Source organism: Sander lucioperca, chromosome 17 (assembly GCF_008315115.2).
Source record: "Sander lucioperca isolate FBNREF2018 chromosome 17, SLUC_FBN_1.2, whole genome shotgun sequence".
Lineage (NCBI taxonomy): Eukaryota > Metazoa > Chordata > Actinopteri > Perciformes > Percidae > Sander > Sander lucioperca.
The window spans coordinates 7,812,526-7,830,470 of NC_050189.1; the positions used below are offsets into that span (position 1 = coordinate 7,812,526).

The 17,945-nt window shown below is 39.1% G+C and overlaps 1 protein-coding gene across 4 annotated transcripts in view; it reads right to left on the reverse strand.

The window, feature by feature from the left end:
• Positions 1–835: 835 nt before the first annotated feature.
• Positions 836–17,945, reverse strand: part of si:dkey-172j4.3 (diacylglycerol kinase eta) — an 83,085-nt gene continuing 65,975 nt past the window's right edge. For all 4 annotated transcript variants that reach the window (XM_035993803.1, XM_031304129.2, XM_031304128.2 and 1 more), the window contains 14 exons: positions 17,596–17,767; positions 17,405–17,503; positions 17,089–17,173; positions 16,831–16,938; positions 15,598–15,694; positions 15,368–15,475; positions 15,129–15,242; positions 13,259–13,393; positions 11,305–11,468; positions 9,422–9,527; positions 8,544–8,633; positions 7,524–7,637; positions 6,155–6,269; positions 836–5,187 (listed from right to left, as the gene is read on the reverse strand). In XM_035993803.1, the coding sequence (XP_035849696.1) occupies positions 5,135–5,187; positions 6,155–6,269; positions 7,524–7,637; positions 8,544–8,633; positions 9,422–9,527; positions 11,305–11,468; positions 13,259–13,393; positions 15,129–15,242; positions 15,368–15,475; positions 15,598–15,694; positions 16,831–16,938; positions 17,089–17,173; positions 17,405–17,503; positions 17,596–17,767 (1,560 nt within the window). In that variant the 3' untranslated portion in view covers positions 836–5,134. The remainder of the gene's footprint in view (positions 5,188–6,154; positions 6,270–7,523; positions 7,638–8,543; positions 8,634–9,421; positions 9,528–11,304; positions 11,469–13,258; positions 13,394–15,128; positions 15,243–15,367; positions 15,476–15,597; positions 15,695–16,830; positions 16,939–17,088; positions 17,174–17,404; positions 17,504–17,595; positions 17,768–17,945) is intronic.

Consider the following 17,945-nt stretch of genomic DNA (forward strand, 5'->3'; position numbering starts at 1 on the left):
TCGAAAAAGTCGTATGTCAGAAAAATCACAAAAAGTCATAGTATAACATGTCGAAAAAAGTCATACTATGGTATGTCGAAAACAAATCTGAAAAAAGTCATAGTATAGCATGTTGAAAAAAGTGATAGTATAGTATGTCGAAAGAAATCACAAAAAATCATAGTATAGCATATCGAAAAAGTCATAGTATAGTATGTCAAAAACATTCATAAAAAAGTCATAGTATAGCATGTCGAAAAAAGTTATAAAAAGTAATAGTATAGTATGTCGAAAGAAAAGTCATAAAAAGTCATAGTAGTCTGTGAACAGCAGACCTTGAAGACTGCCTGTAGGATCCTTCCTGATGCATCACATGTCATGTTTTCAATGTTTGAGTGGCTCCCCTCAAGGCGCAGACTCTGCTGTCAAGGCTGTAAGACCCAGAGGAGGAAGGTGACCTTTGTCCCCAGGGCTGTCCAGCTCCTAAACTCCCAGCCCCATTTTGCTGATAATACTTTTACTTACGTAAAGTTTTGGATACAGGACTTTTACTTGTAGTGGATTATTTAATCCAGTACAGTGTGGCATTGATATTTTTGCTTAAGGATCTGAATACTTCTCCCACCACTGCTGGCAGCGCAGCACAAGGAATGCCTTTGTATGTAAAGTAGCCAAAAAGCATGATTGTACGGTTCATCACGTCGAGACTATATATATCGGCAAAAGACAAAATATATTCTCTTTGAGAGAGACTGAAAAGGCAGTATAGTAAGTAAGCCTTTGAGTGCAGGCAATAGAGAACAGCTATAAACATTTTACCTTTAGATTTGGACAAATGACACGTTGTGGGACGTAGTTGGTTTGAAGCAAAGCCTTTACTTTTCTCTCCATCTGCAAGGTAAACCAAAACTGAATTGCAATAGGTAATAGGGAAGTAGGAACAAATTTACAAAAGGTACGGTCACTTTACATTTCCATCCTGCAAATATTTGTTCAAATTCCGTCGGGGCAATTTCGGAAGTGTATTGTGACCGTACCTTTAAGAGTTAAATGTACGCTGAAACTGGATTTTCTCAGCATGTGCAATCATCATCATCCACACATTAACACCAAAGGACACCAGCTTCACACTTCAATAATTCATTTAATTTCCAAAGGGTTGCGCTGACTTTGTCTTTGTTACACACTGCACACGATAACACAATAAAACACCTCGCAACGTACAAGGTCGTGCAACATCTAGTCTGGCTTCCAGCACTGCGCACACAGTCTTAAATATTTTGGCTGTTCAGATCAGGTGTTGCGTTCACAAATATTGTCCATGGAATACTGTTGCACAAACATGGTGGGGTGTTTGTAATGTGTGGGTTGATTTCATTTTCTCCGCTCCATGCAACTCTTTGAAAGGGTTTCAGTAAAAAATGACATTTTTGCTGTATGAAAAAAAAATGACACTCATACAAAATAACCAAAAAATGATGCTTTAAAAGAAAAAATATGAAATCCTTGGTTAAAAGACCATGAAAAATAGGCAACTAGTTATTCTTATCCCAGAAATAGCTTCCACAAATGTGTGTTCCGTAACTGGACACATCTTTGCGTTCATTTTTAGCACAACAAATGCAAATTAAAGCATAAAGTAGACTTTCTTAATAGTTTTACAGTTTGAAAATTTTCAAAATTATACACAAAAAGTTCACCCAAATGTTGGTTAAACATAGGCTGAATATGACATCTCTTTTTTGTGTTAATCGATTCATTAGTAGTCTGTAATAACACTAGAGAATTCAAATAACTTTGGCTTAAAGTTAGAATAACCTTACCTTGGTTACATTTGGAGAATACTATTTCAATACCAATTGGTGTAACATTGGAAAGACATTTCAATGACATTGCTATGGCAGTGGAATGACACATAATCACATGTAATAACATTGGCGTTAATTGGGAGATCTCAAGCTGCTGTGGGAGTAATTATACAACCACTGATGTAATAAACATGTGTATACATCTCTATACATTTATCACTCTTTTACGTTTAGTTAGATATATACATTTTATCAACACACTTTTGTCCGTATACATTTATCATAAATAAAAGATTTGTCAACAAATCAATTTAAAAAAACAACACTCGTAAACACTTGAAATCTTCAACACACGCACACATGCACACAAATGTCTTTTTTTCCCCATTAAGTTTGCTTCTTCGTAAAGTGCAAGGCAAGATACAGTAAACTTTGAAATGTACGACATACAACTTTCGCATCTGAACTTTCACACACACCTTGTATGTCTCATAGCCCACTGAACTCAGTACAAACTTGGCACGACACCACTTAAGCCTCTAAGGTGTAGAGCGTATAGCTGGCACACTATGGAAACAGTAGCACAATCCTACCAGAGCTGAACATCTACAACGCCTCACAGTAACTCTGTCCTATCAAGAGTTAGTTTGGGTTATTTCCATAAAAAAAAAATTTAAATAACTGAAAAAAATCAAGAACTAACCCTTTACATTATTGGTGAAAAAAAGAACAGAAATGATCCATTACCAGTTTACAGCCTTGTTTGTGGATGTAATATCCAAGTAAACGCTCAAAAATCACGTAGTTTGCCTTGATTAGACGCGAGTCAAAGTGTCTTAACATTGTTACATCCCTTTTTTGTAGTTTTGAAAGTGGTAGAGATGCATCACAACAAATCAACTTTAGGCAAGTTGTCTATCATGAAAATAAATACTTTTCTATGGTTCTTCGTAGTACCTTTACGTGATGCAGTTAACTCCACCTATGGGACATTTGTAGCTAATATTTGACTCGTGTTTAATCTTGACTAGTCTTTCTTTATTACATCCTGGCAATTAAAACTTAGTAGTAATGCTAGACATTTAAAGAAATTTACATTAATACAGAAGAAATATGTCAAAATTCACCTCTGTTCAGTCAGTAGGGAGTTAGCTTCATCACTTTAGCCTAACTTATGACTAAACACTGGAAGCAGATGAAACAGCTAGCTTAGTGCTATCAGAGTTATGTCTTTATTCCTCTTATTTACTGTATGTGTAAATTTAACACCTTTAGTAAAAGAAAATGCTGTTCAACAACTAATTGGATTACACATTGGAGCTTTCTTGACTACCTACAGTTAAGCCTAGCTGTTGCTAGGACAGGATTTGCTTGGAGCTTACTTGGAGTTGCAAGCTTTGAACACTTTCGTAACGCAAGAAAACCCCCAGTTGACTAAGATACCTTGGAACTAATTTGCTAGCTACTAAGCTATGTGTAAATAACACATTACTTTTGACGGAGAATGTCCAATTGTCCTTTTTAAACTAAGCTAAGCACATCTGGGAGCTTTCTCTTTCCATCGTTTTACTGATTGCATAGAGATGAAGAAGACATACATTTTCCCATCTATTTTGCAGTAACAGCAAATTTGCAAATCTAAATGTCTAAACCATTCCTTTCAAAAACATTAATGTAAACCTTGATAGAAGTTGCCTAACAGCAGCACATGAATCCAAGATCGTTTCATGTACTCAAGATATATGAAACCTTGTTGTTATACCTGCTTGGAGAACCCTGTGGGTGTAAATCAATACACTCTTGAAGTCTGGACAACACAGTACAGTATTGGCAGACATTTAAGTGTTTTGGCTAAATAAGTGTCCTCTCGCAGTACAACCTAGACTAAATGGTGCATCAAGCAGGTTAAAACAAATAAAAATCCACAAATGCTGCTGGTCGGAACAAACGAGCTACAACTCACTATTTTGAGGCAACTGCTGCCTAACACTGTGAGGTGAAGGAAGGCTAAGTATGCATGCAGGGACACACAGAACAGCATTAATTGACTTTGATTATATGCACTTTGGCCAAAGAGTTTGTCAAAGGGGGAAGCAGCAAAGCCAGGACAGCTTCACAGGTTACCATTGGGAAAATAAGATATACAAAAAAATAGAGAATATATTTGCAATAATAATAATGTAACAATAGCTTTTAAGCTTTTCACAGACAAGGCAGAAACCAAATATCCACTGACCCTTATTCTTATATTACATATACAATCAGTAGTATGGCAAAGTAGGAGTAATATACTGAGTGGCTGTAATGTTTTGTTAATGTGTCCTTGATGCTTCCTCCTTCTGTAAACACCTTCACCATACACTGCCAAAAAAGACTTATTGAGTCATTTCATCTGGTGCTGTACCTCCTATTGGTTCTTAAAATCAGTGGGATGAGTTTTTTTTGACTCCCATGAGTCAAATTTTAGACCTTGATAATAACTGAGTGATGTCCGTACTTTAATCCCTCAGTCAGATCTTTTCATAAGGCTGAATTCCAGATGAAATGACTCATCATAAAGCATAGCCTCGGATCACACAAGTCAGACAACAGCCCATTAAGAACCACTTTTAGAACCACCACAGTAGAACCTTTGTGAAACCTTATATTATTTATCATTTAACATTATTCACAGGTTAATAGAAGTCCACAAGTACATTCCTCAGTACATTTTTTGCGACATTTAAGATATTCCCCAGTTCAGTAGACGATAAAGTTGAGATGTTTCGATTTGTTCATTTTGTTGCCGTTTGAGTTCTCATGGCAGTAGCAACAATAAATAAATACTCCTCAAAAAGTCTGGAGAAAAAAATCAAAGTCTAAAGGCTGTTCATAAGTTCAGAAATAAAATTATTGAAGTTAGAGAGAAAAGAATTAAAAGAGTGTAACAACTTATGATATAAAATAATATGGCTGCACTTGACATGCAAGGAGTGCACCACGTAAACACATTTCTTTGTCCAAAAAAACAAACATCTGCGAGAACGTTTTCGTTCCACACCTCCCTTGTCCTTTGTTTGATTCGCTGCTGGCCACGGCGACTTCCAAACTCAAGCGGGTAAACAGAACCAAAAGCAGAACGCCAATGGTGAAGCAATGCAATGCAAAGCCAGGCCCCTTCAACAACAGAAAACAAGAAATAGAACAAAAATCCCCCCTGCAAAATGGAGGACAAAGAAGCAGGGAGGAAATAGCATAAACGTTGGAAAGATGGTTTTCCTTTTCTTCCTCACACCTCTGTCAGGCCACTGGGTATCACGGTTGTCAGGGTAATGAGGGGGTCGGTATTAAGCACCTTATGCAGGACTTCAATTGCCCGAGGAATCTGCCTCACCAGTCCCACCTCTGATTTCCCAATTTCCTGCGGGAAAGAAAGTAAAAATGTAAATGACATATTGTGCACCTCTTTGTTTGTTGACAATCAATAAATAAATATGAATATCATGACCAATATGCAAAAGAAAAGATGATAGAGATGCTGCAAATGTAGTTTAGTATATCAGCTCTTTAGTTTTAGATTATAGTGTCAAACACTATAATACATAAGTTTTCGATGTACCCAGAGAAATCAGAGCTTAGTTTTGTACTGTAGCTGTAGTCAATCCGTCAACGGATGCCTGGATCGGGCCTGATCGCGATCCCAGCTCAGAACATCCTAAACTGAACTGTTGTTTTTCATTCTCAAGACAACTATGAGGCATGATTGTACAACACAATTGGGAGCTTTGAACAACTGTCATACCAGGAGCAAACAAACATAGGATCGCAAATGGATCAGGCTCTATATAACCGACTATCAATCACAAATGCCTGGATCGGCTGTGATCCCGGATCGGAAATTGGATCAGGACATCCTTTTGCTGAACTCTAGTTTCTCGTTCTAGACGAAGAGAACTAATATGAGGAGTTTTTATAAACTAAATAAATGCCTTGAGGGGGCCTTATCCTGATCCTGCAGATCACCTCAGGAACATCCTGAGCTGTAATGTAGTCGTTCTTAACCAAATGAATTTATATGGTTTGCATACTGTCACTCTGAGGCGTGATTGCAGAACACAATGAGGAGTGTTTGACAGCCGGCAACACCGAGGGCAACCAAAAGAACTGGACATGGATTGCGCTCTATATAGCTGTTACCAATCTATCAACAAATGTCTGGATCGGGCCTAATCCCAATCCTGAAGATCAGTAAGGGTCATCCCTAAACCGAACTGTAGTTTCTTCTTCTAGACAAAGGGAACTAATATGGTTCGCATACTGTGGCATGACTGCATATCTGATGTTGTGGGACTGAAGCTTTGAATCCTGGCTCTTTCCTGATCTCTTACCTGAGAGAGAGCTGTTGGACTTCTGCTTGTGGAGCTTCTCTCTCTCCTTCTTCACCTTGGGTATGAGCTTCAGCTTTATACTGCTGCTGCTCTTATTGCTGCCCCTCACTGAGTCCTGAAAAAAGAAGCGCAGATCATTGGGCACATGGAAATGCACCAAGAGATATTCTATTCTACGCAGATGGGCTGCGACTAGTCTGAACTGAGCAACGACACTGGGTTGGTTGTTGGACAGACTGTGATAATGCAATGGATTTGCACACACACACACACACACACACACACACACACACACACACACACACACACACACACACACACACACACACACACACACACACACACACACACACACACACACACACACAGTTGGGTAAGTTACTTCCAAAATGTAATACATTAGAGATTACTAGTTACGGTCATTTGAGAGTAATTAGTTATATTACAATATTACTATCTCTGAATTGTAATGCTTTACACTACTTTTGCGTTACTTTTGAGTTACTTTCACCAAAATAACAGCGGTAGTATGACTTGGCAGGTAGCTTGTGAATTTCACCACGGGATCAATAAAGTCTCATCTTTATCCACTTTAATACATCATAGTTTATTCATAATATTTTGTATTACTAACCTTAATCTGCAAAGTAACTAAATCTTTAAAATAAATAGTGAAGTAAAACGTATAATAGCCTACATGACTCTGAATTGTGGTGGAGTAGAAGTATAAAGTAGGAGAAAATAAAAATACTCAATTAAAAGTACCGACAATTGTTTTGAAGTAAGGTATAGTTACTTTCCACTGCTGATACAATGTAGGCCTAATGCTAATATTTACATGTAGCAAGCCTTAACATTAATTCCCGACATGTTTATATCTGTCAGCTGCTCGGACACACAGCTGTCCGCGCTGACGTATTACCTGTTGGGACACAGATGTTGTCCGGAGCCTACCGTCTCTGGTTCTGGCTCTGACTGCGGAAACAGCGACGGGACAGCACCTCGCTTCAACGCAGCGCAATAACTCCTGAAAATAATGTCCATCTCGCAAATATATCTGTCTCTGCAGTCATTTCAGCCACTGAATTCCAGCAACAGGATATAACACTCAGACTTTTTTTCTGTGCCGAAATGTTTTCGCGGTTTTGATGAATTCTTAAAAAAATAAATAAAACCACTAAATGTCGGGTTAAAATGCATTGTAACTCACATTACTGAGATTGTAACAGGTATAATATTAGTGAAATTGTATTAGTAATGCGTTATATTACTGCGTTACAGCAAAAAGGAATACAATACTGTAATTGCGTTTCTTCTGTAACACGTTACTCCTAACACACATACGAACACAGACTGCATCCCTCCTCACCTCCTCGGAGCACTGCATGAGCGGACAGATCCAGTGGATGTCGTCCAGCTTGTGGAGCTCTGCACTGAGGATGTTAAGGGTCGACCGGAGCTCCTCTTCCTCTGGCGAGTCAGACTGCGGGGGATGAAGAGATAATAAAATGCATTGTTTATTTATTTTTTTTAAATGCGATTTCTAATTACAATGTGATATTTGATTTTGACCATGGGGATGGATAAGAATGTACAATAGCTTGCCATGTTTTGAAAAACATCCTCCATCTGTAAATCTGAAAATGCAAAATGCTAACATCTGCTCTGTTCTTCCATGTGAAGACGATGTACATTTTGACACCCTGCGTATATTATGCAAATTCACAGATTTGTAAACACTAAACATCTGTTAACCTATAATTCTGTCAACAGTTGAGGCATATTAAAACCTCTTCCAGACTAATAGTAATTTGCATATTATTCTAATAATTTAGTTTGCTGCTTTGTTCATGTTCTAATCACCAGTTCTATTTAATCGTGTCTCTTTCTCATCGCAAGTAAGTTTATGGAAGCAAATCACTACCTGAACTTCAACATTTATGTCTCAGAATTACATAAGTTAAAATCAGTGAAAGTTAAGCCCAATCTATTAAGTCTGAAAGGTCAAAACAGAGGATAAAAAGCAAAGCAGAGAAAAGAAAAGATAAGAACAGAACAGAACAGAGAGAGACATGAAATAGGATAAAAATGAAAGTATGACTCCAGTATTGTTACATGCATCGTTGTCATGTCATGGCTTACACTAGCGTTGTCAATAATATTTGCTCGTCTTCTGCACAAAGGGCTATTGTGAGTAAAGGTACATTTCCTCACAGGGTAAAAACAAAAACGGAGCAAGGAAAATAAATAGACAGCAGAAACTGAAATGTGAGATGTCAAGGCTTGAAGGGCTTCAGCAGAGACAGAGACAGCGAGAGAGGAAGAGAATAGGCGAGGGAAACAAAGACAACAACAGAGAGAAGACGTGGATGAAATCCCAGAGTTGTACCAGTAGTTTTCCATCGAGCAGCATCCTAGTCTCAACCTGGAGAACTTTACTGCTGTTGACGATTTCCACCGCCGTGCTGCGACTTAGACACTGAAAATACAAAGGAATTGCTTGATTTTTTTCATCATTAAAAGCAAAGATGTCCAATAATACCATGTGCAATATATGGCCTAAAGATAAGGATACAGATAAAATACTTGTATTGATAATACATTCCCATTTATTCAAGTTTGTACACAAGTAAGCAAATCACTAAAATATCAGAACAAGTGAAGTTGATGCTTGACTTTACTACAACAGGAAACACCTCACAACCTTTCACATGTAGAAGTTGTATGCCTGCGCCAACCAGTCAAGTTGTCGTTTACATCCATGGCTGTCCAGACTCATAATATATGTAGTGAAGACTTTGAAGGAATTTAATAAAAATGTATTATGGAATAAATAAGTATATGACTAAATACAGGAAAACTATATACCAATAAAATAAGCCAATACATGTTTAAAATTCAGCTCATTCCAGCTGTAGTATTTCTCTGTCACTTAAGACAAACAAGTTGGCTGTTAGCTTATTCTGACCAAAGCAGCAGCCAATCACATAAGTGGCCCTGCCCTGTTTGTTTTCCTAAAATGATGTCATAATATCTGGTTCACTTACGCTTGAACACTTTGGGTCTCTAATTTTTTGAAAGGGGAAAAGCCTGCTGTATCCTTAAAGTGACGTCACTGATGCATTTCAGGTTAACAGGCTGCAAAATGAACAGCCTGTAAACTGACGTGAGACCAAAGCTTATTGCTGAAAATTTGCACAATCTACGCAGTCAAATCCGCCATCTGTCCGTCCGCCTGTCCCGTATTCCCCCACCTCGGTGTCTTACCTCAGGGCTGGACAGTTTGGCCTCTGTGAGCACCAGGGCGGTGGCGTTGACGGCGTGAGCCAACTCTTGCTCCACCAGCATGTGAGTCTTGGCTGCCTCACGGATCCTACGGTCAGGACGGGGGAAGAAATTACAGACTTGAAAGAGCTGTAATTATTATTTCAACAAGCTATAAAATTATGGTCATTACTCCTACAAGTTGTCTCAGCCTGTTGATGGGAATAAAGCCTGGTTCCTTTCCTTTCTCTGTTTTCTTTCTTTTTTTTTGAAACTGCCAACTTCTCAAGTTGGCAGTAGGTGGAAAGTACACACCTTTTATTGTCCTCTCAAATTCCCCATATCAAATCCCTTAGAAATCCCCTACTATTTCTTAGCTTCTGAGATTAGTTTACAAATGTTATTCAAATATTTATCATCCTGAAAAGGGAATTTATTTTTGCAAACATGATTGGGAAGATTATATTAAGCCAGACATACTGAGACATGCTGAGAAGACCTCAGAGGGACACAAATGGTTTGTAAGCGCAAAAAAGAGAAATAAAATGGCTCATCAGTGCAACAGAGAAAAACGTAGCAAATAAGCGAGCTAATTGCAGTGGGATGAATGAATCCCAAAATGTTTGGCAAAATTCCCCCTTGACCCCTTTATCTTCCTGACACAGAAACACAAAGACGCTGATCACCAAACAAGAAGGTTGCAGATAAGCTTGCTTTTATGTATTATGTGTGTACACTGTAAAAGGTTTATACTGTGTTTGCTTATTTGAAATTTGCAGAAATGTATCACCTTGTAAAGTTGAAAAAAAAATGCGTATGTAAGAAGTGTGCTTCTTTGATCATAGTGATCTATAGGAGTGTTAGAAAAATATTCCTATAATACTGTTAATTCTCAACAAGGCCTTCACATATTTGAAACAGGTTTATTTAAGAGGCCCTTATACCAATTTTTGAAGACAAACAGAGTAAAGAGTGCACACCGGAAAAAGAATTCCAGATGCTGGATGAAATTACAAACACAAGGCAAGATTATTACAAAAGATCCTTTGTCTTTCTTTTGCCTGACTCGTTTCTATGACTCCTATGCCAAGATTCTTTTTTTTCATGAAAATATTTGATCATGTTTTAGTAAGAGGTCTCCCTCATTTTCTGATCTGCTCCCATTTTAAATTGTTTTCAGTATAATGTACACTTACCCAGCATTTTTATGTAACAAATGAGTCATGTCATACTTAACATTCAAAACAAACGCTGTTCTCATTCACTAATTACTTTTGAATACTTCTACTGTACTTTGCTGTTCTTTCCTTTGTTTTTAAGCTACTGTCAATAAAAGTCAACACTTCCTGCATAGATGTTTCACTTTCAAATCCTTTCAGTTGCTAAAAGGGCATTTTCCTTCATTTCTGGTAGGCTTTTATTGTGATACAACTGCTGTGCAGGAAGTGTTGAGACTCAATAACAGTATCTTAAAAAAAACCCAGAAGATTTCAAATATGCTATATATATATATATAGCAGCGCACATGACAATTGTGATTGGTTTAAAGAAATGCCAATAAACCAGAGTATGTTTTTCTCCCATCCCCGAATGCTATGTGGACCAGCCAGATCCTCCTCGGCTCCGCAGCGTGTGGATGGTCTGGCAAAGCGAGACTAAATCCAGTCAAAATGTCTTTGCAGTAAGTTCATGCACACCAGAAATTGTATTGACAGGTTTGTCGGATCAAAAACACAGTTTATTAATGACATTTCAGAACTCAGACATTCATCAGTTTAAATATTTTACTTGATGAATTTTTGAGGTCTGAAGCAGCTAAAATGTCTTTGAACAAGACTTTAACCTGCTTCCTGTACATGCTACAGAAACTGTGAAGTGCTTCTTACTTGTTGATAAGCGTGTCAGCCACGACGCCCAGCTGCTGAACCTGAGCGCACTCCTCCTCCGTCAGGTACTCCATGGACTGCTGGGAGTTAAGGCGGGGTCTGCTGTCACGGTAGCTGTCAAACTTCCTCTTGTCCTCCCATGACTTCAGCGTGCTCTCAAACGCCTGGTAGTATAAAAAAACGAGTCATTTATCAACTTTGATCATTTTTTTTGTTTGTGTGTTTTGTTTTGTGTGTGGGGCAGCTGTCCCCCTCGACGGCAATGAGACGGGTCAGAACATGCCAACCGTAGTACGTCTTTAAGACCCAAGTCTTCTACGATGCTGACAGGTCTGCAGTTAGTTGCCACCCATTTCGCAAGAGCTGTAGTAATTTTTTGGGATTTAGTTTCATCCACAGGTCGGCAAGTAGCACTCTCCAAAATACTGCTTTGCCTGAGTGGGTAGCATGCTAGCGGGTAGCATCATGTTAACTGAACTATATGCTTAGCTCGTAGGTGGTAGCTCAAGCTTGACGTGCTTCAGTGATATTTTAATTCGGCTTTACACAATGTGCATATGGCTTTTGACTTGTCTATGAGCCGTCCGGGAGTTTTGGAAAATAAAAAGCGCCATTCAGAGTTGTGTTGCTGCTGTCTTTTCTCCATCATGCCTGTAGCCTGAAGCAGGAGGAAGTTTGACAGCTTGATGATAAGTAAAGGTGCTGCAAAGGGTCAAAATAGTAGCCTGATAGGCACGACGCAAAGCCGAGTGAAGTGTAAAATGAATTAATAATATCTAATTGCATCGCGATTAACGTGTTAATGCTGACAGCCCTAATATATATATATATACATATATATATAAAAATAAAATTGTTCCAAATAAAGATTTCATTCATTCACGCAAATAGCCATCAAAACCAAGAGCCACTTGATTCAATGTGGTTCTTCAACTATTGTGTGTTTGTGTTTGAACTCAAGGTTCCAGTAAATGTAGTTGTATTGTAAAGCAATCTTTCTAACTGTAAATCTGAGGTAACGTAAGTTTTTATTACATCCAGATATGAATTTAATTTAACAACCTGTCAAAAAAACATCCTCTAGCAGGGACAACGCTAACCTGAAACATTATTTTTACCATTTGACTGAATAAGACATATTTAGGAGGATAAAACCAGCGAGCCAGCATTCTTCTCTCTCGGCAGTACAGAGGGAAACCATGGAAACAAACTGCCCAAATGTGCTTGGCTCAAGAGAGCTCTCAAAAGGTTTGAGCAGCGTGAAAAGAGAACCAACATAGTGGGTATGAAATTGATTTAAGAAATCCCGAAATAGGAAGAGTCAACAACATGGAAATTTTTCGCCTGCAACATTTATGAAAGGAAAAGTTTTTCAAGCCAATACTGTTGTTTCCCATTTGCATATAGTAGACGTATGCAAATGGAAAACCAGTTGCATACAGTACCCACACATACATTTTTATTAGGGCTGGGACTACATGCTTTTGTCTCGATTTGATTCTTTCACGATACATGGGTGCAGATTCGAATTGCGATTTTGTTTTCCTTCTTTAACAAAAACAAAAGTGGAATAAAAAACTTCTAGAGACAATATATCATGAGACATTTCTAAAAACTAACTGTCACATCTATCTATCACATGTCAGTCAGTCTGACATTTGTTTCATTTGTAAAGAAGTATATAACGTATTTTCTGCATGTTCTGCTTTCAGTCTGTTTTGCTGGAAACGTATACTGTATGATGTAGTAGCCGTCAGCGGTACCGTATAAACAGAAAATATTTAGGTGAATCAATGGTTTTCTAGGGAAAAGAATTTATTTTAAAAATTGTCGCAAAAAAACAAAAAACAAAAAAAAAAGATACATTTGATTCTCAATTCTAATTTTTATACTGTAAAAGTAAACCCTTTTTTTATATAAAGTGTACAGAATTCATATTTGAGTTGGACATTACCCTGTCTCTGGTGAGCATCTGCGCTCGGTTCTTGTGGACGATCTTGACGATGCCCGGCGGCTGGATCCAGGCCTCTCCGTCCACCTGCACAGGGACCCCCTCCTCCCCGAGGATGGTGATCTTCACCTGGCGGCACTGAGGCGCAACAGAGCAGAAAACAGCAGCTGTCAGATGAGACCTCTTGTTCTTTTTTCCTTCAATGCATAGAGTGCTTTTTTTTTTTACCAGCTATTCCCTGCATGACATCCTCTGTCCTCTGCTGTTCGACATTGAGCATTTCATGTGGTCCTGTAAAACCTGCACCTTTAAAAGTTACATCTATAGCACCAACCTATACATGAAGTACTTGTACTGTCGGTGCTGAAATGCCAGATGGGCCGCTTTTGAAACACTTTGTCCTTGTGACTAAAAGGGAAAGGAGTGTTTCTCATTCACTTCAGGTTTAGAAGATTAAAATAAACACCAGTATGTGTAAATATATCCTTGAGCAAATACATTTTAGGCATCAGTTTGTTGTTCTAAAGTGGTTTAATTAAATGTATTTATTTTAAATCACTTCAGTTAAGACAATCAGCAGAATATCTGACTGACTGAAGACTAAGATCCTGTTTACACTTGGTTTTAAAATGGGCGTTTGGATAACAAGTGGGCAGAACTAAATATGGCGTGTAAACGACGCAGTGTGATCCAATCACTCAAACCACTTGCCGAAGTGGTCTGATACGCATTTAACCAGTAGTGTAAAAATGCTAATGTGTCCCTGAAAAGAATGTAACAGGAAAATAGGTCATCAATGCACGAAGTGGTAATTGTTTTGGTGACAGCCCGCCGACACTCTATAAGCGCCCATTTTACAACGAGTTAGAAGTGTTGCGTGACCGTCCATAGTTTGGCCCTATGGAAGAAGATGTGTTGGATTCTGCCAACAGCGATATCTCCAGCTGTTTCGACACAACCGCTAACGTACTGGCGAGAGTGCGGACGTAATAACCGTGCGTGGGGCCCTTTGACTCTATAGCACAGGGGTCTCCAACAAGTAGCTCGTAGCTCGCCAATAGGTTGACAAACTGAGACACAAAATTACCACAGTATTAAAAGTGAGGTATCTAACTTTGTGGGCCATAGAAGTGTAAAGTGGTAATGTTTTCTTGGACCCTGATGGAAATATTTTCAGTGATGTAGCTAACTATTTGGGCTAAAAGAAGTGTAAAAAAGTCATGAACTTTGACGTGAAGTGAAGATTTTTCATTAGCTTTGGGTATTGCAATTTTTATACGTGCACAAACAGTAGTTTCATTCCGCTTATGTGTGTTATGTAAATAAAAGGTAAGCGATGTGATGCAAGTAGCTCTTGGCCACTTTAGTTTTTTTAAGTAGCCCTCTGATGAAGAAAGGTTGGAGACCCCTGCTCTAGCAGAAGTGACGGAGGCAGTAACAAAATCTGAACACAAGTGGTCAGCTGGAAACGCATGATAGACACAGGCGTGAACGATGATGTGTCTCGGCTGTCCATTTGTGTTTGCTTTACCGAAACACATTTTAAACCCAAGTGTAAACAGGGCCTAGGTGTCTATGCTAACATCTCTGTGAGACAGCTAAAAGCTAAGGTCAGTATGCTAACATACTCACAATGAAAACCTAACATGTTGATGATTAGCATGTTCACCATCTTAGTTTAACGTGTTAGCGTGGCAACAAATAAGCAGTAAACACAGCTTCCAGGTATTTGGTCATAAACCAAAGTATTGTACAAAGACATGGAAGAACAGCCAATGTTTCCATTAAAATGGATGTTGTGCAAGCCTTTGAGACTGCAACTGTGATAAAAAAGGTGTGTCCAGTACTGTATACGCAGGGGTGTGTGTGTTACCTGTGCAATGCGGTGGTGCTGCAGGTTGATGACTCTGGACATGGCCATCTGCATGCTGCCAAACACCGCCACCACCTCCAACTTCTTATCGTCAAATGACGGAGCGCCAAAGTTCTAAACATAAGAGTTGAGAGCGACCAATATACTGTTACTAAAGTTCAATGACTGAAAATGCTGTTGAATGTAGCTGTGCGTGCAGCTTTTACACAATTTCTTTGGAGGTGTAGATGCACACTCACATTATCCTCTTTGGTGCCTCCCCAGAAGTTGATACCGCCTGCATAGCTGGGGATGTTGAGCACAGCCAAGCCCTGCAGACTTGGCAGAGACATGGGAACACCGTCACACTGAAAAGAGAGAGGGGAGAGAGGATCGGAGGTTAAAAAGGGAGAAGCAAAAACAACATGAAAACAGCTGTTGGCATTTTGTTTCCCAATATATTCCTCATTCTCATTCTTGTGTGTCTGACCTCCAGTTGAACCCTCTGCTCAAGGTTCTTGTACGTCTTCTGGACCAGCTCTTTCGTCCCCAGCACTCCATACCACATCATGTTCTTGGTGCGACTGCTGCGGGGGGAGACAGAAGGAAGAAACCAAACAACCGTAGAATTAAACTGTATCGATCAATGATCAATCAATGAGGTTAAGCTGAGTCCCTATAGTTGGTGACAGAAAATGGACATTAAAGCTATAGTGCATAGTTTCTGTCGCCCACATGAGAAATTCTAAGTAATGACAACAAAACTGTCGGCGCATCAACATGATACACGTCTTCTGTGATCACGCACAGCCCCTACCCCTCCTCCATACAGTTGCTAGTAGTCAAGGAGTACACGGAGGATTAAAAAAACATGATGGACTCCTCAGAACAGGTAATTGTCTTCACTCGAGTTTCTGCGTGCGAAAGTCGCAGGACGACACAATCTTCTGAACACAGCCATACTGAGAATTACAGAGACGGTTCTGTGGAGCTGAAAGTCTTAATTAGCTTTGTAGCAACTCATTTGGCAATGGCTTGAATGTAACAGACGTTCATTAATATCAAAAAGTTACACACTAAAGCTTTAATTGAGAATAGCTGCAAAGTGGAAGGAGCCGCTGATTTGTGTTTTCACCATTCTGTATTTACATTTCTCTTTGAAATAGGTCCTATATGTTACTAAACATGAAACACATCATGAAACAAACATTTGGGTTTATGATATGGTCAACAGTTTGGCATGGCAGACAGCTCTACATAATACAAGACCCGTGAGCCTCGGCTGTTGTTGCCATGGAGAAGAAGCCAGTCAAAGTCGCAGTGCTTTGTCGAAGAATTTGTAAACAAAACTCAGCACCATAGTTATAAAAAAATGGTCAAAAATGGACCCAAAAGTGAATTGATTTCATCAATTTCATCATTATCAATTTTCTTTAATTGCAGATGATTTGCTGCTTTATGTCTCTGACCCTGTTTCATGTATAACCAGTAGTATTGTGAATAGCATGGAATCATATGTTATATAAAAGAGAAGTAACTCCAACAGAAAACAACGTAAATTAAAAAGTGACATGACAAATTAAGTCTTAAAACTGACTGAATAACACCCCCAAGATAATCTTGTTAAAACCAGTTTCTTCTGGAGAGTTTTTAAACACATTTAATTAGTGTGTGTGTGTGTGTGTGTGTGTGTATGTGTGTGTGTGTGTGTGTGTGTTCATACCTGCATTTTTTAGGGTGCTCATCTCTCTTGTTGTTGAACTCGAGGGAAATCTTAGCGTCCAGGCCGATGCCGAAGTAGTTGTTCATCACACACTTCTCTGAGCATTGTCTGCAAACACAGAAAAGATGTAGATTGTATATTAAAATGTGATAATAATAATACATTAAAACAAGAGCACATTATGCAGCCACAGCTGGCATTTGAAGGACACAGATGTAGAAATGCATGCAAACAGATGAGATGCAGACAAAGACTTACACAGTATCCTCGCTGAAGGTGACAGTGTGGAGGCTCTCTGGTTTCTCAAGGACAATGGGGGAGGTGGGACTTAAGCTTCCTTGACCTAGACAGAGGTATAATAATCACTTCCATAAAATTTTTTCCAAAAACAATATATTGTCTAACTTATTGTCTATATTTCTAAAATTTCTAAAATTTCTAAAAACAATGTTTCTTTAGACAAAATAATGCAGAAGAGGTTTTAAAATGCTGATGTTTTTCCAAAATGTACACATTTTGGCGTATATTTCTTCACCTCATATTCCTGCTGAGTTCAGACCAAAGGGACACTTACGTGGCTCAGCATCCTTCAGCTCCTCGCTGTTTTCTCTTTTGATGGAGGACGAGGATGACATTCTCTGGACCTGCGTGTGTTGGTTCTGCTCATCCACCACTGAAACCATGACGCCAGTGAACTTAACACAAAACACCCGAGGCATGAGTGTGTCAAAATGATACCAAAAGAAGAACAAACAAACAGGTTACCTTTCTCGGCCTGTTCGATGATCTGCCTCAGGGCTTTCTTCAGGCTGTTGGCCCTGAGCATCAGCTGCTCCTTGGACCGGCATGTTTTAACCTCTGAACCCGACTCACCGCCACTTTCAACGGGGCTCGAGCCGCCGCTCTCCTGGCGGGGCACCGAACCAGCTGGCACCACCTGGATGTGACAGGAAAAGGAAGAGGAGACATCCTCTTACTGTGGGAACACTGAAGCATTGTCACATCATCATTAAAGCATCAGTGTTAAACCTGAAAATGTCTCCTTATTCATAAATCCTTACTATCCCTGCTCTGTGGAGCCTTATAGTAGTGCAACATCTTTCACTCTTAGCAAA